General features: G+C 36.2%; 1 protein-coding gene across 1 annotated transcript in view; it reads right to left on the reverse strand.

Moving 5' to 3' along the window:
* gfpt1 (glutamine--fructose-6-phosphate transaminase 1) overlaps positions 1-22,204 on the reverse strand; it is a 47,578-nt gene extending 25,374 nt beyond the window's left edge. The window contains exons 1-12 of the mRNA XM_082188712.1: positions 22,051-22,204; positions 16,194-16,301; positions 15,965-16,072; positions 13,750-13,875; positions 13,589-13,647; positions 13,359-13,490; positions 13,207-13,268; positions 11,154-11,233; positions 10,630-10,738; positions 9,984-10,147; positions 5,945-6,040; positions 4,610-4,707 (exon numbers count right to left, since the gene is read on the reverse strand). Coding sequence (XP_082044838.1) covers positions 4,610-4,707; positions 5,945-6,040; positions 9,984-10,147; positions 10,630-10,738; positions 11,154-11,233; positions 13,207-13,268; positions 13,359-13,490; positions 13,589-13,647; positions 13,750-13,875; positions 15,965-16,072; positions 16,194-16,301; positions 22,051-22,057 — 1,149 coding nt within the window. The 5' untranslated portion in view covers positions 22,058-22,204. The remainder of the gene's footprint in view (positions 1-4,609; positions 4,708-5,944; positions 6,041-9,983; positions 10,148-10,629; positions 10,739-11,153; positions 11,234-13,206; positions 13,269-13,358; positions 13,491-13,588; positions 13,648-13,749; positions 13,876-15,964; positions 16,073-16,193; positions 16,302-22,050) is intronic.
* Between the last annotated feature and the right edge of the window lie 104 nt (positions 22,205-22,308).

Here is a 22,308-nt window from a genome sequence, read left to right on the forward strand (position 1 = left end):
GGTGGTGATTTCAACTGTTACTTAGATCCCTATATGGATAGACTTTCCTCAAAACCACCACCTACAGTTACCTCCATACAAACACTCAAATCTAGAAATATGGTTGATATTTGGAGGCTGCAGCATCCGACAGATAGAGATTATTCATTTTATTCTCATGTTCACAAATCATACACTAGAATTGATTACATTTTGGTAACGTCTGAATTGGTTTCTAGTATTACCCCTAATTTCCACCAACTGCGGAACGCCTGCGGATCTGCTCCGGAACGGCGGCAGAGTCAATAGGTTTCCATTAAAGTCAATGTGTGCATTTTCACTGACTGCGGAACGGCTGCGGATCCGCTCCGGAATGGCGGCAGAGTCAATAGGTTTCCATTAAAGTCAGTGTGTGTATTTTCACTGACTGCGGAACGGCGTTCCGACTCCGGCAATCCGCAGCCCTCCGGAGAAGATTCGCAGAGCTTCTATTTTTGCCGGATGCCGGAGAGCTCCGCAGCAATTCAGCACTTATATCGCGTGATCATACGTGAATTCGCGAGCTCTCGTGGATCCTCGTGACTTAAGCTGTCAAGTCATGGCCGCAGCCGTTCCGCAACAAATCCGGACCTGGTGGGTATTGAAGGATGGCGAAGCACGGAGCCGACACGCAGTGGAGCCGATCCGCAGCCGTTCCGCAGTAGGTGGAAATCCAGGGTTAGTAATACTAAATATCATAATATATTAATATCTAATCACAGCCCAGTTACATTTCAACTTGAAAGTATTTTGCAAATGAAAAATTACTTTTAGCGTTTCAACCCAATGTTAATCAAAGGTTCAACTTTTATATCTTATTTAACTGGAAAAAATAGATGAGTTTTTTTAAACTAACGACAATGGAGATGTTTCAGATTAGATTTTGTGGGATACGTTTAAGGTTGTTATGCGAGGCCATATCATATCATTTGAGTCATCCAAAAACAGGCTTCAAATAGTCGGCTTCGAAAAATATAAGAAACACTGCCAGTACTCGAACATGCATATAGAGTGTCACTCTCAAAGTCTGACTATAATTTTTTATTTTTTATTAAAGTATGAGTATAATTCAATCCTGAATGGTCAAATAGGTTAAGCAGAACTCCTCAAACTTAAGCAGAATAATTTTGAATAGGGGATAAACCCGGAAGGTTGCTTGCAAGGCAATTGAGGGGAGAACAAGCTAAGAAGGCGATTCAAATGGTAAAATCAAAAACGAGCAGTTTAATAACTAATCCCAAGGAGATAAATGAATGTTTGAGGGATTTTTATTCTGAATTATATACTTCTAAAGTTAAAGATTCGGACCCTAATTACGATAGTTTTTTTTCCCCCAAATTAAGTCTTCCAAAACTTAGTGAATCCTCTAGGTCTGATCTAGAATCTGAACTCTCAATTGAAAATTTATTAGAGGCAATTCATGCTTTTCCATCTGAGAAAGCTGCAGGTCCGGACGGGTTTGGCTGTGAATTTTTTTTTTTTTTAGCTTTTAGTAAGAGGCTGGCTCCTTCTATACTAAGAATGCTACAGGATTCAATCCAAAGGAAGAAACTTCCTGATTATTTATATGATGCAAATATTTGTGTCGTTTTGAAAAAAGAAAACCTGAGACCGATCCAGCTAATTATAGACCTATTGCACTCTTAAATTTTGATCAAAAAGTATTGACTAAAATATTGGCTTCCAGGTTAGCACAACACATCTCAACGATTATCCATCCTGACCAAACTGGGTTTATTCCAGGAAGGTTTTCATTCTGTAATGTCTGCCTACTTCTTAATATTTTATACGCAGACCGTAAGTTTGCCAACAATTCTGCAGCTATTATTTCACTGGATGCCCAAAAGGCCTTCGATCAGATTGAATGGCCATTATGTTTGAGGCATTAAAACAGTTTGGATTCGGGGACAGATTTATCTGGGTGTACGACAAAGTGATCCTTTATCACCTCTTCTTTTCAACATTGCACTTGAGCCATTAGCTGTAGGAATCAGAACTCATCCACATATTCGTAGTATTTCATTGGGCAATGCTGAAAGTCTGATAAACGTATATGCAGATGATCTTTTACTGCGTGTTACTGATCCTGTGGTCACTGTCCCTAAAATTTTTGACTTTTAGCAAACTTTCAGGATATTCAATAAATTGGAGTAAAAGTGAATTTATGCCCCTAACAAATAACTTAAGTGATACCTTTTTGAACAGTACAACATTTAAAATGATGGAGGATCAATTTACATATCTTGGCCAGAAAATTCCAAAGAACCCTAATTATTTGTTTAAATTAATTTTTTAGACATGATTAACAAACTCAAATTAAGCTGGAAACTGCTTCCTCCATCACTAATTGGCCATGTGGATGTGATAAAGATGGTTACTCTCCCTAAGTTTCTATATCTCTTTCAAAATCTCCTTATTTATTTGCCGGCAACTTTTTTTAAACAACTTGATTCAATTATTCTGTCATTTGTATGGAACTATAAAACACCTCGCATAGCAAAAGCCCACTTGCAAAAACCTACTGATTGTGGAGGCCTCGGCCTTCCTATTTTTAAGCATTATTATTGGCCAGCGAATGCCAGAGCTCTCACTTTCTGGCAAAGATTTATGCTGTATAGGAGATCTCTATATAGATGATCAATTTGCGTCTTTTTCACAATTTAAAAGTAAGATTGCACTCCCACAGTCTCACTTCTTCCGATACTTGCAAATTAGAAATCATGTACCGGTAAAGAAAAATATTCCACAGTTTATAAATAAACCTGAAAACCTTATTATTCACGATCTTTTATCTTCTAATCCTGAAACCAGACATTTGATATCTTGTTTTGTTCGTGCTTTTGCAACATCTATATGCACCCACCACCTTAGTTAAAGTGGTCTGGTCTACTGAACTGAACGATGAAGTGTCTGATGAGATCTGGGAGGAAGGCCTGTCGAGAATAATGTTCTGTAAATTCGAGATATAAATTAATCCAGTTCCAAGTTATACACCACATTCACTACTCCAAAACTAGATTAAACAAAATATTTCCCTCCATATCTTCTCAATGTGATAGGTGCAAATGCCGAGGCGGAGGGGACATTGGCACATTTATTTTGGCTTTGCCCTAATTTGTATGATTTCTGGTCTAACATTTTTTTATTGTTTTCAAGCGCATACAGTATTAACATTCAACCTGACCACAATCTGGCTATTTTTGGCTACTCTGATGTAATGGATACTATCCCTCATACTCTTCAGCATGCTCTAATGGTAGGCTTAATTACAGCCAAAAAAGTACTACTCCTCAATTGGAAAACTTCACAAGCCCCTTGTTTCCAGAGATGGTTAAATGAGATGCTGTATATTATCCAAATGGAACAGTTACATTTTGGTGAGCTCTGCTCACAAAAAAGATTTGAAGCCACATGGGGACCTCTCTTGAGACTTTTGGAAGTTTAACATTGATATATTCTGTAAGCCTCCCCTCTATTTATTTATTTTTATTATTATTTTTCTTCTCCTGTGGTGAATTATCTGATTTATAAAACAACTGTGAATATTGTAATTTACATTTTGCATCTATTTGCTGACTGAGGCAATCCAGATGTTTTTTTGTTTTGTTTTTTCTCCGTTGTGTGTTAATGTATCTTTTGTTGTCCTGACTGTTTTATGCTTTTGTGTTGGTAATATAACTTCAAAACTTTAAATAAAATAATAATAATAATGGTTTTGCAGTTTAGTGTCAGTAGATGATCCTTTCAAAATGAGGTGGAAAAGTTTTGAAAGTTACTTAAAATGTTTCACATTAGCACACTGAACTCTAATTTCAAAAGAAAAATGTATTTCTCCTAATATGAGTCCGTATTAGGACAAAAGCTGGACTTAAACTTGTACATGTCTCTGTGGGCCCTTCACACCAGACAATAACATGCATTTCATATCCGGACAGTCTTCAGCTGGATTGCATTGTCACCTCGGATTCCAAGTCTCCAATGTGATCAGACTCAAATATTTCTAAATTATTTATTTCATATGACAGACCATAAATAAGAAATAGTCTATTGCGTTTTCCTACTTAGAAGCTGTCTGTGAAGATTCAGCAAAGATGGAAAACTCACACACAGAGAAAGGCAAATTCTATAATACTTTTCATACATTTACTTTCTTTGTTTAACAATTTGGACATAATTTATTAGCCAGTGGCCCAGTACTGTTAAACAAAGAAATCTAATAAAGATGGAGAAAAGGTGATGTTCTCAGCGTGATCATGTTAAAAGTCCCGCCACTATCAATCATCATTATGCAAATTATCGAGGAAACAGAAAAAATGATCAGCTGATGATTAATAAATAATTTATATTATATTGACATTTCAGCCATTGGCGATATATTGGTTGCTCACTAAATGAAAAACTTTTAAAATCAAATGTTTTCATGAATGAATTATCATGTACAACTCTGTTGAACGTTGTTAGAATCTGTCCCTGATTAGCTCTGAATGTGGCGTCACACTGTGTCTTCAGTGCGTGATCCATTTGCTGGAAAACCCAAAATAATGTCAGGTGTGAAGTGAGGCCGTGTTTGTTTGTTTGGTGATGTACATACTGCAACTCCAGCATGATAACTGGTCCCACAGGCGATCAAAATGAGCCTTCGACATCTCTGGATCTCTTTAATGTGATCTTTCAGCCCTCCCAAGGTCACTGCACACACACACAAACACACATTAAGAAAATCTGGCATAACAAGTAGAAAATCCAGGACAAATGTCCAGTAAATTTGCTACTAATAATTCTACTGAAATCTGACGCATTGCTACGGAAGCCCTGATTCACAACGAAAAAAATCATAGGCTTTGAGTCAACGTGCCACGTAAAGTTTGGACCAGGATTGTGGTGCCTACTCCGGCGGAGTCTTCGTGCTCGTTCATAGGCCTCCTAAGACAAATGGTAATGCCATGTTGGTAGATTAGCACCTGTAGAATTTCCTTTTGTTGAAAGCTCAGGGGCCGGTTTCACAAAGCTATTTTAGACCGGTCTATAGTGTTAGACAAGTCTAAAATTTGCTCATAGACTAGTCTAATGCAAGTTAGACTGTTTCACAAAAATAAAGACTGACTTAATTTAGACCAAAAAAATTAGACACCTTACCCCCAGGCTAACTTAGGTCTAAGACTCTATGTTACCAGCAGTAACAATCAGTTACATTACAAACAGCCAAAAGAAAAGGGAAAATGGCTCATAATTTAAACATTTCTTCTTGTTACTACATTCTCCGCTAAATTTCCCAAGTAAAATGTCCTTGTAAGTGTTATACTCCTCCAACAAACACATATCTCCCGCTGGGGTAAACTGCACTGAGCGGTTGAATGCGCTTACTCGATCCGCCATGTTTTTTGTTTTGAAAAGTGTCTTAATTTACCCAGAAGGCACTGCAGTGTAGTCCTACTTAAGATAGTCAGAGTCTTAAGTGCTTTGTGCAACGGTCTGATTTTGATGTCTATCTGAAGTCTGACTATCTACTATATCTAAGTCTATCTTTGTGAAACCAGCCCCAGATAAAAGTAAAAAGCTACTATTATATTTAGATCCATGTCAGAAGCAGTTCGACTTCACGAGCGCATTTCTTTACAAAAAAATAAATAAGAACTTCTACAGAAGACTGTCTGTATTCTCAAAATATTTTGACTTTATTCTCGGAATATGCTAGTTTTTTTTTGTTTGTTTTTTTACACGTTGCAATTGAGGGCTTCCGTGCATTGCTCATGAGTCCAGTTTAATGGACAATAATGTATTTTACTGTAAGTGTCATCTGGTAAATGTTTGGAATTCATTCCTGTTACATCCATGTAATTGTTTCTAAGGAACTGTAAATTCCCTAGAAACTTTACCCACGTCTGGTCTGGAAGTGATTCACTGATATGAGCACAGCCGGGCTCACCTGTGTTGTTCTCAAAGTTAACTCTTCCTCTCATGGTGTTGACCACTGACTCTGGCTGCTCAAAGATCTCCTTCTGCATGAAGGAACTGAAGTTTCCTGTTTTAAAAGAAGAACCAGAGTGATGTTAGCAAGTGGTAAACTACATTAGAATATCTAAGAATGCTGTGCTGAAGCATGAAACGGAGTTCATTCGGTTGTGTTGAGTGAATTGGCATATTTTTGAGGAACTATCATCTGGAACTGTTCTCGTCTCAAATGGCATCCAGGAGGCGTTGTAAGCCACGACTGAAAAACTATTATCATAAATTGCCGATTACAGACAGTCTCTTTGACAGGATTAAGAGAGTTTAGCCACTGACACCAGTCAAAAACAAAGCCCTTAATGTTCTGCTCAATTACAAACTCTTAATTAATTATTTTCTCACATAATCATTGAGGAACACAGCAGGAATGCAAAAACAACTGAGGGAATGCTATACCCCAAATTTAGGTCATGAGAATTGGGTTATTTCACAATAGGCCAGATGAAATGTAGGGGGTGAGGAGAAAGGGGGGAAGGAGTGGATGGAGGAGGAGGAGGAGGAGGAGCAAAAAAGGAGGAGAAATACATCGCAGTGCACATCTGAAGCGATGTACTGCCCTCTGCTGGCCAGAGAGTTGCACATTTGTTCTCTAATACACGGCAGCTCAACAAGCTCAACAGTGCTATATAGACTGCTATGTAGTCTCCTCCTCAGTCCTCAGTCAGTCAGAATGCTCAACTGCAATGTCGAAACTCTTCCCTGACAGGAACGACCTGGACGGAGACATCTAAAGAGGAACCTCAGCTGTACACAACACCAACCTTTTGTTGTGTTTTCACCATTTTTCTAACGACAGCTTTATGAAACATGCAGTTCGATGCAGGTCAGATGTTATAAATGACAGTTATAATAAGAAAGGTATCAAATAAAGAATTACCACTGTAAAACGTCCTGAACAAGTCGTGGTTGCGAAGGTGTATTGTACGTGTTATATTTAGTATTATATGTCTCTTAAGACACTTTCTTTTTCAAGAAGCTGTTTCACTCAGATATCCGTAACAAGGAAGAAAATACTATTTAAACTTTCATTTCATGCTGACTTCAAATAAAAAATTATATATTAATACAAGTGCACAAGACATGAATGACCCATTCTTAGACATTTCTAAGATGCATTTGATCTTATTAAATAATATTAAATTGTAAATAAATTAAAAGATTCATCTGACTGTTTATTTTTTCCCAAATTCTGTTTTCTGTATTTCATTTTAATGTTTTGATTCCATGTTATCCAAAAAGGATAACTAATTTATTGAATGCATTAAAAATATTAACAATAATAGTGCCCGATGAAATGTGTTTTTTTATTTTTATTCTTTGCTCTGTCTGTTTGGATTTTGTTTTATACTTTAACACAAATTTATTATCAAAAACAATGATAATCAAATGAATGTATAACAATTTAATTAATATTTTAAAATGTCAACAATTTTTTTTGTTTTGCAAATGTAGTGCCGCACAAGGGTTTGCCATTTAAATTAAAACAATATAATATATAATAATGTTATTCCTTAAAATATTCCTTACTGTTTTAATAAACCGTATTATTGTTATGTTTTGTGCAAGAGCGAAGGGAATCCACGTGCGAGTGGAGATACACACTCGATCCTTACTTTCCAGAAAAGTTGGGACATTTTGTAAAATGTAATAAAATTAAGAATCTTTAATTTGTTTATTCTCTTTCATCTTAATTTAACTGACAAAAGTACAACGGAAAGATTTTCCATGTTTTCACTGGCCTATTAAACTAATTTTGATTTTGATGTCTGCAACATCACACAAGTTTGTCCTTAAACATCCTGAAAACAACCCATTTTACCCCTGCAAATGTGGGTCACACAGGGTGCGGTTGTTTCATATCCAATCATCTGTGTATTTCTCCCGTGACATTTCTGTAATGTGAGTTTAATCACGTCTAAAAGGCTCTTCGATTTCCAAGAAAACGTCACTCAAACGCGTCAGAGCAGACTTTACAGAGGAAATATGATCAACAAAATCAAGAATACTTCAAACATTGCAAATAATTAACACAAAACAAAAAGATTGCATGTGTGCATGTCAGTTTCTGATTTTTCTCAAATAACCAGACTGTTGACTATCACCATAAAGAGCCATTCACACCAAGAACAATAACTATAAAGGTTTATTAATCGTTTAATTCTATGAGAATAGGGAAGTCCACAACACAATGATAACAACACAGAGGAACGACATCTTTAGAATCACTTTAAGAACTTTTTTTTTCTCCAGCTGATGAACGATAAAAATATTGACAGCCAATCAGAATCCACCCAAATTTGAAGAGCTCAAGCACTTAAAGCGGTCGATGGCAAAACTATAAATTATACATGCTTATTATAATAAAGTTATCGTCCATTGATGTGAACGCTAATATAGTTATCGTTATAGTTCTTGGTGTGAACGGTGAGATAGATATACATCTATATATAAAAAATAGGCTATGCACACATGGTATTTGTAGTCCAGAATGTGTGAGTTGTACTAATGCTAATTCAATTATTAATAATTAATTACTTAAAACCTTTTTCCTGAAAAGAGACATGACCTTTGCAAACAATGTTACATCTATAGTGCTTTCCCTGAAAGAAATTTGATCCAATTTGGATATATATAATTTATAGTACATATACATTTTTCTCAGGCGAAAAGAAAATCTCACAACTAATGCTGTAAACTATAAGGGGAACCCTGTAAAACCCTATTAAAGGTTAAAGTTAACAACTGATTTGTGTTCAAACATTTGAACTGCAGGCAGGTTTTAGAACAATAAAGCTCCTCTCTAGAGTTATTTAATTTAATTGACTAACAAGTAATGGTCATTGAATGGCTTTTCTGAGGTAAATGTAACGTTATGTACTGTGACATTGTTTACAATCTGTTTTACTGACGTATTTCCGCACTTCACTGACTGAGTGATGACACGTAAGTCAGATTCCTTAAAGGGATAGTTCACTTTGAAATTAATTTTTGGTATGTTTTAGCTTACCTCAAGGGCATCCAAGATGTAGGTGTCTTTTTTTCCACAGTAGTTTCAATTTTTATATTTTTAGGTCAAACCGTTCTTGTCTGTCAGTCATATAATGCAGGTCTATGGTCACGGTCTCAAAACACAAGCACAGAGTCCAAATTAAAACAATTCCCCGTCGTCCAAATTAAACAATTTCCCATCGTAAGCACACATTGATGGCCTAAGACACGAAACGAGTGGTTTGTGTGAGAAAACGAACAGTATTTATATCGTTTTTACCTCTTATACGCAGACATGTCCGAGTGATCTGATCTGACGTGTACGCAGACTGGTGCATAGATATATACACTAGATGTCGCCTTAAAGACATTCGTTCCAATGAACTGCCGTAGACAAGGCGACATCTAGTGTGTATATATCTATGCACCAGTCTGCGTACACGTCAGATCAGATCACTCGGACATGTCTGCGTATAAGAGGTAAAAACGATATAAATACTGTTCGTTTTCTCACACAAACCGCTCGTTTCGTGTCTTAGGCCATCAATGTGTGCTTACGATGGGAAATTGTTTAATTTGGACGACGGGGAATTGTTTTAATTTGGACGACGGGGAATTGTTTTAATTTGGACTCTGTGCTTGTGTTTTGAGACCGTGACCATAGACCTGCATTATATGACTGACAGACAAGAACGGTTTGACCTAAAAATATCAAAATTGAAACTACTGCGGAAAAAAAGACACCTACATCTTGGATGCCCTTGAGGTAAGCTAAAACATACCAAAAATTAATTTCAAAGTGAACTATCCCTTTAAGTACTACAGTGTCTTTCAACATGCCTTCTGATGCTCATTCATGTTTATTTCATTCTATAAACAGTAAAGAGGAAGAGCCAGTCAATCAGGTTGGAACTGAGGATTTCAATCAGCTCTTGCCAATTTTGTGTACATCATGCATCTGTCCTTACCCTTCATGATCTGCTGCAGTTCCATCTGAAGGGTCTGGATGGCGCGGGCCGGATGGTCTCCCGCGGTGCGCTTGATCCGATGAATGGAGAGACGACCATCACTCACTGCCGCAATATCATCGTCCTCGAGGAAGATGACCTGATTGGTGTGCTCGATGACAGCACTGCAGTGACAAAAGCACAGACATATAAAAACCAAGTTCGTCATGAAACTCTAGATGGCGCAGACTGATGGGTCCTTAACGCGACACTACAAACTACACGGCAGAAGCTGATTGGTTCCTGTTGCATCTGTAGCTGATGAGCTTACTGCTCAATATTTAAAAAGTAGATCAATGTTGCTGTAGCAGTTTACGGCACGCTTTCAGAGTGTATGTATTGGCAGTAGCAAGTTCATAGCAGATCTATTCCGCCAAGACCAAATACATTAACACAGTCAAATCCACTCCCATGCAACACTTTTCAGAGAGTTGCCATGATTTAAATGCATTTAAACACCTATTCTGTTTAAATCCACTCAAATCTTCTTGGGTTTTGCCCCATGGGCTTCAAAAACAGTGCAAACAAATAAATTCTCTCTGAAATTGCACAATATATGGATAAAACCAACAAAGAAAGAAAATGGATTAAACAGAGAGGAATGGACCTGGCATCAGATGCGAAGTAGTATTCCACAGCTTTCTCATCCACAGGAAATAGACACGTGTCCTGGTCCAACCTGGGCAGAGTACTGCAGCTCTTTTTATCTTTACCAGCTATATAAAAGACACAAACAACATTATCATTCATTATAGAACATAACAGGGGAATTTTTTTGTTTACACTTTATTTTGGGTAACTCTAAAGAGAATATATGCAGGAATGATATTTATGATGCAAGTAAAAGTTGCATTGAAGCAGGATAATGCATGTAAACTACATGAGTTATGCATGACAACATACTCAAAAATGCAGGTTTTTGCCACTATATGAATGCTTATTAATCGGCAATCAAATTTGACTTCATTTTTGGACTTCTGGACTTATTTGAAAGGAATTTACTTCCGCTGGACAAAGATGGGCCAATGGAATCTTGCTCAATTATACACAGCATGTCTCAGTTGTTTTGCAAATGTAAATTGTGCTGAACGCAGTGTGAGGTCTGTATGAAGACAGTGTGTGCAAACTCACAGGAGCGATACAGGATGGGGATGTGATCCGTGGAAAGCTTGTGGTCACTTCTAACTCCAATCAGTAATGGACCTCCTCTCCTAGATGGAAGCACAGAAACATCCGTTTGAGAAATTAAAATAAGACTTTTGTTTAAAAATTTATTTGGCTGATTTGCTTTTAGTTGTTTTGTAGCCATTGACGACTGTCAAGCGATTTTTTTTTTTATGCATTCAAACACATCAGTTCAAATCAGTTTAAAAATAAAAGCCTGTTTGAAAGGTGATATTTGTGTTTGAACTTGATTTGAGGATGGCTTGAGTTGATTTGAACTTGACGTGACGTTCTCCTGTGTGTATGAATACAAATATTCCATGCAATAATAAACAGATTGTATATTTCTCAAACTGCAACAAAACGTGGGGAAAAAACAGAAATCAAAGAAAATCTGAAATAATTTAATAATAAAACAAATTTGCTCACACTTTTTGGACATCATCTTACACGTGTAAAGATAATTTGCTGCTGGACTGCTGGAGATAATTTGCTGCTGGATAGAATTTGCATTTCTATGGAAAGCCTTTCACTTGAGCCTTGACAATTACATTTTGGTAGCACTTTACAACAGGGTCCCATTAGTTAACGCATTAACAAAAGTAACAAACATTGAGCAATTAATTTGTTACAGTATTTATTCATTTTTGTTAATATATGTAGTACTGTAGTTCATGTTAGCTCAAATCTATTAAATAATGTTAAAGGTACACTATGTAACTTTTTTTGTTCAAAATTTAAATAATGAGGCAATACATCATCAATAATTTTACCATTCACTATGGTAAACCTATTAAGTGTTTATATTTTAGACCTGTCTGGATGATTTTTGTGGGAAAATGCGTACATGCGTCACTCAACCGTGCGCTTCTCGTCATATCTGTAAATAGAGAAAAGTTGCTCCAGCTACTTTGACGCGTGTCTGGTGTGGGAGTGGCAGAGGTTAGTTGTCACAAAAAACGAGCGAGAAAGGCTGACATGAAGAAGCTAAATCATGAACCTATGAGGAATCACCCGTTAAAAAAAAAACGCACAACATTGCTTTGGCTTTTCGGAGATGGCAAGATGTTGTAAAAGCGACACAGAGATGAGTGTTTTTATTACTCCACAGGTGAGTAAGGTGTTTTATTGAACAGATAAACTGCCATATGTAACTCTCTAACAGAGTTCACTGTAAAGCATTATTTATTGTGAAGATCATTTCTTTATGGTTGTTGTAGCGCTGTGCTGGAATTTATTTTCAAGGAAATCTAGAAAGTCTATTAATGGGTAAAGCTACAGCAACATCTTCAGCTAGTCAGCATGAGATCCTTTCCATCTAAACTGGTTATATCTCTTAAGCCTAGTAGTGAATGTTTTATGAGCAGTACAATAATCTATCTCTCTTTTTTTTGTAATGAGAAAGAACCATATTCATCCGCACAGTCACGCAGAAGTTGGTCATGCGGAAGGGCCAAAAGATACATGGTATACCTCTAACAAATACAACTAGTTATTTTTTTTGTTGTCGTAAATATTAACACATAAATAACACCAAGTAAGATTCATAAATGTTTTAGATTTATTTGAACATTTACGATGTTAGTTCATGTGAACTAATGTAATTAACTTATGTTAACAAATGGAACTTTATTGTAAAGTTCCGTAAACCAAATTTTTTACCATACAAAGACTGTAAATTGTTAAACATCCCATCTGTTTAGATTTAATTTAGAATTGCCCATAGAGAATGAATTTCACCTTCTTTTAACTGATAACAGGAGTGTGTGTGTGTGTGTGTGTGTGTGTGTGTGTGTGTGTGTGTGTGTGTGTGTGTGTGTGTGTGTGTGTGTGTGTGTGTGTGTGTGTGTGTGTGTGTGTGTGTGTGTGTGTGTGTGTGTGTGTGTGTGTGTGTGTGTTGCTCAAAAGGTTACGATCAGGTCTTCATCCGAATAGAAAGAAACACCTGAATTGAATAAATGCACTAAACGCATTTATTTAAGCACAAATGTTGACTTTAACTTGATCAGGTTGATGTTACCTGCTTCCTACTGTCTCTCCTGGATAGTGCACACTTTTGAAGACAAGGACAAAAGCTCCTTCCTAAATAGAGAAGGCATTTATTACCACATCATTCTCATTATTCATGACCTTCAGATCCTCTCTTGTCAAGGTGACAGAAAATGTGTTTACTAGTTGCTGGGTGACTTGTTCCACGAGGGTGGCGAAGGTGATGTCGCTCTCCCGGTTGTCATACATGTACTTCAACAGCTTAGCGATGGTCTCTGTATCTGTCTCAGACTCAAACTCATAACCTTTACTCTCCTGTAAAAACACATCAAAACAGAAGTGGTCAAAATACAGCCATATGTTGGTTGTTTGGATGAATGGATGGATAGATGATGCCAAAATGTTTTACTTGCCAGAAACTTCTTCAGGTCTTTGTAGTTGGTGATGATTCCATTATGGATGACAATAAACTCTGCAAGCAAATAAAATAAATCACAACTATGAAATTATCCATTCTTTCACAGATCTGTCAAACTAAACAATTGCAATGAAAAGCAGGCTGTTGGTAACAGACCGTTGTTCTTGTCTGATCTTTGCGGGTGGCTGTTGACGGGGCTGGGGGCTCCATGAGTGGCCCATCGAGTGTGAGCGATTCCCAGGTGCACATCGAACTCCACATCAAGATCAACATCCTGCTGCCCTGTGGAACAGATTTTCAATACAAACTGCTAATCTCATATCAAACAAATAGTGACATGATCACACTTAGACTCCAAAATAGAAATATTCTTTACACGAGTACGCATGCACTTGGCCAATGCACTTCAAGTGTGCAACCCATTGTACATGTTAAAGAAAAGGAGAAATCTAGTTTTAAACAAGTTCTTCGAAATGTACTCTTTTTATTGGTTTCACAAAACGCTTAAATATCATTTTCAAAAAGTTTACCTGTTAAAACCTCCTAACTGTAATCCCCCTTTTTAAGCATTGATCTGAACTTAAATGGTTGTAATTAGGGCTGGGCGCTGAAACGATTACCATAATTATCTCAACTCAATATAATTTTCCTCGGTAAAACGACAACAAGAGTTTGATAAATGTTCAATATAATGTTGTTTATGCTCCAAAAGCGGAACGAAACAGCGCTGCTAATTTGAACTGCGCCACACAAACCATTCATCCGCTTCAACTTTAATGAAAAGTTTTATTAGAGCTAAAAAGCTTATTAGAGCAGATGCGTTTACTCGCTGATCGGTCTCTGTGATTTAAACTTTTATCTAGATTGAAACAGTGCTGACAAACAGGAGAGACACTGTGTCATTCCACAAATCACCATCATTTGCCATGGATTTACTGTAGGAACACTAACTACACCATGGTATTGTGGCTGAAATGTGGGATATTCATATCGAATTTTATTACATTATTAAATGTAGACATGTATTAAAGGAGTAATGGAATATAATTGCAGTATTTTTTGTGTGATTAAGCAATAGCATTTGTGCAGAATTTTTTTTTTTTTCAGATGTTACCGTTTTGGTTAATGAACATAAATTTACATCTGCATCCTAACTCAAGCACCTACTGTCAACTCAAGCTCAAGTTTCATGACTTGAACATGCAGAATAAATAAGATACATTTTTCAATTAAGACATTTATTTTGTTAAGGAAAAATGATTGGAAAAACGTGAATTAAAAAATGTGAAGTGACAATAAAGAGGTTCCTGCAAACTTTCACTTAGGAGCAAAAATCTGCCTTTAAACTTGAAAGAAATAGAGATTTAACATTTAACGTGATAATTATCATTCTTTGGCCTATTGCCCAGCCCTAGTTTTAATTCATGAATGTTTCGGAATACAAACCTACGGTCTCTTTTTAAAGACCCTCAGCAGATTATTGCAGGAGTGAAAGCTGTACTGAACAATTTTATTTCTTGCATACATACAAAATTTGGACTCTTTAACGGCTCTTTAATATGCTAGAAACTCAAAAGCCATATGTGTAACTAAGTTGTGTTCCAAATTTGAAGTTGATTTCACAAAAATTCTGCTCGCTAAAAGGTTTTAAACTACCATTTCCATGATAACGCAATGTCCAACTTTAAAACTTTTTTTTTTTTCAAACTTTACATTTAGAGTGTTGAGTGGGGGAAAAAAGCAGTAAAAAAAGTATGCCAAGTGCTTGAGTTTAATGACTTTAATGTGCTTGAGTTTAATGTGATGTAACCAAGTAAAAAGTAACAAAAAATAAATTTACCAGACCTTAAATACACGTGAATGTGAACTTCTTAATATATTTTCCACAGTGAAAAGTATTTTTACAATATAATGAATCAATAAATGTATAAATTACCACTGTTTTTGTGGGCCACACAGCACATGACTTTGAATTTAAGGACAAATGTTTTTCATACATTAATAAACAGGGAAGCAGACTTGTTAAAAAGTTTTTTTTTTTTCTTGCAAGAATTGGATAGGCGTGTCATCTTGACATTTTTACTTTTCATTGTCACACTGTTTACAATTTAGAGCTAAATCAACTGTAACTTGCTCATCAAGATTATTAACTTCATTTGTGTGAGAAACCAGAAACTAGAAGACACAGAGCTTCTTGCAGCAATGTTGAGAATGAGATGCATGCTTGAATTTGTGTTGTGGTTCACGCTGTGACATTTCAAAGCACATTAACTTGGTGAAGTTGTGAAGAGCTTCTAGAAGCGTTCTCATATTGGCATGGGGTGTGTTTTGGGCCTTAACCTGAACCTGCAAAATGAGCACAATTACTTACTGTGGATTTCATCATCCAAGGCTTTCACTTTTCCTGATTGTTTGATCAGGTGGATGCTCTTGGAGTTGGTTTCCCATTCCTTACTGTTTCCCCCATCAATACCCACACCTGCAAGACAGAAAGAAGATGCTAGTTTCAAGATCAGTGGGTCCTGTTCCAGAAGAGCTCATTTTAATTGTGTGTGTGTATGTGTGTGTGTAATCAGTTTTATGAGCCGTTTGTTCCTGACCTGCGGAGTCATAGCCACGGTACTCCAGGCGATGCAGACCTTTGATAAGGACCTCAAGGATCTCACGGCGAGTGCGAGGCACGTGATAATTCAGATACGCAAAGATTCCTTCAGAGAGAAAAAGAAAGTGTGTTTTTCAGGATGGACAGTGCAGTCAAACTCTTCTGTTTATTTGTAAATTCAGTAATCAAATCAAAAACTAGAAATACGATGCATAATGTGATATCAGATGTAAATGCCATTTCATCCATTTTTAAATAGTCCTAAAGGACCTTAAAAGTGATTTGTTTATCTAGATATGTGAAAATGCAACAAATCTGGTTTGTGTATGCTATGCAAAGCAGGTTGAGTGAAGTTTTTAAATTGCAGATACAAAGTTATAAGAAAAGATGGGTGATGTAATACTAGTGGTGCAACGGATCACTAAACTCACGGTTCGGATCATATTATGGTTTCTGAATCACAAATCGGATCATTTTAATGTAACTGATTTTCATTTATCACTTAAAATCCACTTTAAGTACTTCAATACCACTGCAAAAAAACTAGCTTTGATAAACATTATTAAATAGAAGTGAACCGTCAATAATAAAATGGAAAACAAATACACAAATTACAAGCATTTATAAATACAATACAACAGTTACACATAAAGTAATGTCTAACAGTAGTATTCAGGTACAGAAATATAATCATTAAATGTAAAACTCACTGTAAGAGTTCACTGTATAAATTAAATGGGTCAATGACATGAAGTGCATTTTGTGTGTCCAACTGTAATATTTACTTTTAAAATAATTTGATGAAATGCATATCACTTGAATCTATAGACCTTATGTAGCCCCGCCCCTTTTCAGCGCTGTGCTCGTTGTCTTTTGACTTCCGGTCTGTATTTTCATAGCGATCTTGCGTATTTTAAAATCTTCCCAGTCTACTGACATTTGTTAAGACATCTGCTTTAAACATTACAATCCTCATGATAACTTTCGTTAACTTTACATTAAGTAAATCAACTTCAAAAGCTAATTACTCCTGGACAGCAATGCCATAGAAATATATAGAGCGACCGCACAAACGGAAGTTAAAAGACAATATTCTAAAGATGGCTGCGCCCTTGTTTCTCTGGTGCATAAGGTCTATAAAACATATTTAGTTTTAATTCATTTTTACATTTTTATTTTATTTTATTTTATTTTATGTTTTGTTATCTTAAACCCCCAAAATATCAGGTGATGCAACTGTCCGCACAAATTAACAGACTAAGAAACTATTTAAAATGGTGTCTTAATAATACAAAATTTAAAAACTAATAAACAAATGTGATAAATATAAAGCTGTTGGGATAACTGAAAAACTTTTGTCAGCGATTTGTATGTCAGGGTGGCACAACTGCACACATCATGGCTCTTTTATTATGAATTGTCAAGGTAATAAGAGTAGACATGATAATACATCATCCAGAGGAGCCCGACTGATCTTTGTGGCGGAGTGAAAAGGTTTGTTGATCTCTCTCAAACACAGGTAAAAACTGCTTATTTCAAGAATGGGTACATTGGTACACTTTCCATGGCAGGTGGTACAACTACAGTATGCATACAACTATTTAGTTGTGCCGCCTGAAATAAAATAATAATAATAATAATAATAATAAACATGTTTAAACATTATGACTAAAAAATATGCATTACATCAGTTTTGAAAAGATTTTTAAAAAAACCTTTTTTGAAGCTTTAGCCTATTTGTCAATGACCCAAATATAGATCAATCTGTGTTAAAGTGGTGTTTTGTTGTTTGATTAACATTAATTAACAGACAGCAGCAGGTATTTATAGGCTGCTGTCACTTTAAGACCTAATGCACAGATCTAATACAATGATACACATCAGATTTTTTTCTCAACTGTTAAACATAATCGACTGCGTTTACGAGAATACTTGCCAAGACGGGTATTTTAAAGGGGTCCTATTATGCCCTTTTACGAAGTCTTGATTTAGCTTTTGGGATGTACTAGAATATGTTTTCATGCTTGATTTTTTTTAATATATTACATCATCCCAGCACCTCTCTCGAACGTGCCGTATAGGTCCTGTTTCGATGAAACCTCTCCTTCAGAAATAGGAAATGTGTTGTGATTGGTTAGCTGGCCTAGTGTGTTGTGATTGGCACTGCATAGCGCGTGTTTAGGAAATGTCCCTTCCCTTCGTAACTGTGAGTTCTGCTGTAGTGTAAATATTAAGGGTGGCGTCAATTTCAAACCAATTTGAGTTCGATTCAGACCCTGACAATGTTAACGAACAAGAGGATCGTGCAGAACGGATTTCATGCATGGACTTTGCAAGCATGGATTTCACAGGACGTTTCAGAGTGGTATGTTTTTAGTCATTTTTTACACACCATTTAATCATGATGTTTGTCAGAAAACTACGGTAATACAAACAGTAATCTGTAACAAAACCCTGGTTAATTTTCCTAAGGAGTGGTGAACAGCCTTACAAAAAGAAACAGAAAACAAGCTGTTTGCACAGATAAATGTTGGGGTTACAATGTTCAGGAACAGTGTTAAAAATAAGTTTAGCCACTCAAGGTTTGTCCGCCTTAAGAAGGCCAAACAAAGAGGTTTTGGTACCGGGGTGGGGCAAAAAAACAACATTCTTCATCTTATCTAGTGAAGCTCATGCTACTTCTGATTACTAGTCAATTTAAAGGACAAATAAACAAAACAAATGACATGTAAGAAAAGCTAGAGCTTTCATTGAATTTCCATAAAACTTATCAAAATGAAAAAATATATTTCTGTGTTTAAGTTTTCGTCATAGTTAGAACATATAAAATAGCAACTGCTTTTGCTATTCTTTGGAAAACTTCAGTGTCTCTAAAAACAGCACAGCAAACAATCAGTAAAGAAAGCGGAAGACTCTCCCAGAAAAAGTGACAGCCAGGCAAAATTAAACAAGAAAAGCAAAGAGTGATGTCAACACTGATAAGACAGTATTAAAGAAGACACAACCGGTTTGACTCCTTTTAAATAACACTGAGGACAGGCACTAGAAAAAGGCAAATCAACAAATACATTGCCACAAACAAAGAAGTGATACTATGAGTATGCAATTAAGAAAATGAAGAAGCCTAATGGAAAGAAACATCCATCTGTGTGGACACAGTCAGAAAAAATTATAATAATTCAGCTCAGCAAAATCTGGTGTAAACAGCGAGATGAGGAAAGTGAATATAAAGAAAATGACTGGTATAAATGTTCCTATCTTCATAGCGGATAAATATACTCCAAGTACAGCATGAAAAACAGAAACGTCACAGAAGCACCATTCAGTGGTCTGCACTCGTGTGTGTGTGTGTGTGTGTGTGTGTGTGTGTGTGTGTGTGTGTGTGTGTGTGTGTGTGTGTGTGTGTGTGTGTGTGTGTGTGTGTGTGTGTGTGTGTGTGTGGTAGTCAAACAAGGCTCTGCTTTATTAAGACAGATGACTCGCTAAAATGAATGAAGGATGGATTGTTAATAGTTTCATCCCCCTACCTTTAAAAAAAAAATAAACCTGAGCCTAAATCGATCAAAAAGATGTACTCTAAAGTTTAAACATACTGTATAGCCTATTACTGTTGAAAAGTTTGAAATCTGTGAGATTTTTATTTATGTTTTTTAATGTATTTTATGCTCACCAAGACTGATATTGTGAAATATTATTACAATTTAAAATAACTGTTTCCTATTTTTAATTTCCATACTCCAGTCTTCAGTGTCACATCCTTCAGAAATCATTCTAATATGCTGATTTGCTGCTCAAGAAACATTTCTGATTATCATCAATGTTGAAAATAGTTGTGCTGCTTTTTCTTTTTTTTTTTTTTTTGTAGAAACTGTGATATATTTTCTTCAGGATTCTTTGATAAACAGCTCAAAGGGAAATAAAAACAGCATTTACTTGAAGCAGAAATCAATATAAATGTCTTTACAGTCCCTTTTGATCATTTTAATGTGTCCTTGCAAGACAGTATTAATGTCCTCTTCAAAATGTTTTACTCATCCTAAACTATTGAATAGTGTAGCTAACTTTAGGGGAATAGTCTTATAAAACAGTATGACGAGTAGCCTAGTACTTTATGTTTTCAAAGAACATACATTAGAAGGAACATAATCTAAACATTTAGCATTACATTTTCACTTTAGTTACTAACAAGTTAATGTTTCTTGTGAAAATCTAAATTACAATTTTTTTTTTCTACAACTCTCTTTGACCCATAAAATTTTACAGGATTTTGTAGCTGTACGTGTGTGTGTGTGTGTGTGTGTGTGTGTGTGTGTGTGTGTGTGTGTGTGTGTGTGTGTGTGTGTGTGTGTGTGTGTGTGTGTGTGTGTGTGTGTGTCTTTGTTGCCTTTGGCTTGCTCAGTTGGGGATATTTTGGGGATATTTAATTTAATTTTATCAATCAATAAATTCCTCTTGAAACAAACTTTGTTGTATTATTTTAATTTAATACTGTGAAGCTGCTTTGATACAATCTGTATTGTGAAAAGCGCTATACAAATAAACTTGACTTGACTGTGTGTGTGTGTGTGTGTGTGTGTGTGTGTGTGTGTGTGTGTGTGTGTGTGTGTGTGTGTGTGTGTGTGTGTGTGTGTATAACCATCTATACAGCGTGTAAACAATATGTGCATGACCTTTAAAGTAGGCTGTCTACGTAATATATTGAACTCATCCCCCAAAAAAGCAAGGAAATGCTGTTTTCTATTTCAGAGTTCAGACTCTGTTAGAACACATCTGATCCAAAACTAGTCTATTAATCACTTTGTGACGACCAAAAATCCCTGCCGTTCGTCAAGGTTGTGTCTGCAAACCCCTGAATGTCTTGTCTATCTTAAGGAGAGGTCATACAGATTTAGCTTATCAGAAAAAACCTCTGGGAAAAGAACTTCCAGCTGGTCGTTCTATCTCTCTTTATCACTTCCTTACCTCTAGCAAAGACAAAAGATATTCAAGCCCTTCTCCTAAGAGGTTTTAAAAGCACAGACTAAGTTAAAGGGATAGTTCACCCAAAAATGAAAATACTGTCATCGTTTACTCACGCTCTAGTTGTTCCAAATCTGTATAAATGTCTTTCTTCTGTGGAACACAAAAGAAGATATTTTGAAGAATGTTGGTAACCAGACAGTTGATGGTAACTAACTTACATAGTAGTTTTTTTTTTGTTTTTTTTTACTGTGGAAGTCAGTGGCTACCATCAACTGTCTGGTTACCAACATTCTTCAAAATATCTTCCTTTGGACAAAAACAGTCTGTCTGTGACTGCCACCAAAACAAACCTGAATTAGAGGTGTGGTCCTTTTAAATGACGTTTTGTGACCTGTTTCACTGGAAAGAGTGGTCTGATCATCTTTAAATAATGGGATGTTTCATGTTGAATGAATAAACACTATGGTGAGTTATATTTATCTTATCAAACAAGATTACACAGTGTGCTTTGCTATAGTATAATTATAATCTAGATGGTTTATACACAGAGTAAAAAGAAACAAGAAATGTACAACAAACTCATAGATTCAAAACACTTTAAATATTAATAAATTAAGGGCATGTCTATCTAGAAAACGTTTTAGCATCATAACCGCGTTCGTGATGCCCAAAAATGCTGTCTATGTAGTATGTAGGCGGCTCACTATTGTAGATTTTCAGACACAGCCTCTGTCAGATGCTAAATGCTAGTAGATTTTCCCTCCAACGGCTTTTCTATCTGACTATTGCAGCCCAAACGTCTTTAATCTATGACGCGTGTAACTTAAATAAATGTCACGTATATTATCAGTGTAAATATAACATAAAAATGTAGCTTTCATTGCTGTACTCACCACACATGTCTCCGTTTCTGCTGCCAAAAGCTGTTTAGTTCCTCGTTCTGAATCGCTGTCAGTGAAAACCCGCCCACAACGATTGTTATTGGTTGAGAAAGAAGGCTGCGCCTTGATCTTTAGCCCGGTGATTGGCTGATTCGGCTGTCTGTACTTCAGTTACCTGCCAACAGAGTGAGTTTAGACGTGGCAGCAGGATGCGAGTCCGCCGTGTCGCGGCCAGTGATGTCAATGGCATCATCTTTAGTCACATATTTT

The sequence above is a fragment of the Leuciscus leuciscus genome, assembly GCF_965113295.1.
Source record: "Leuciscus leuciscus genome assembly, chromosome: 13".
In the NCBI taxonomy this organism is placed as follows: domain Eukaryota; kingdom Metazoa; phylum Chordata; class Actinopteri; order Cypriniformes; family Leuciscidae; genus Leuciscus; species Leuciscus leuciscus.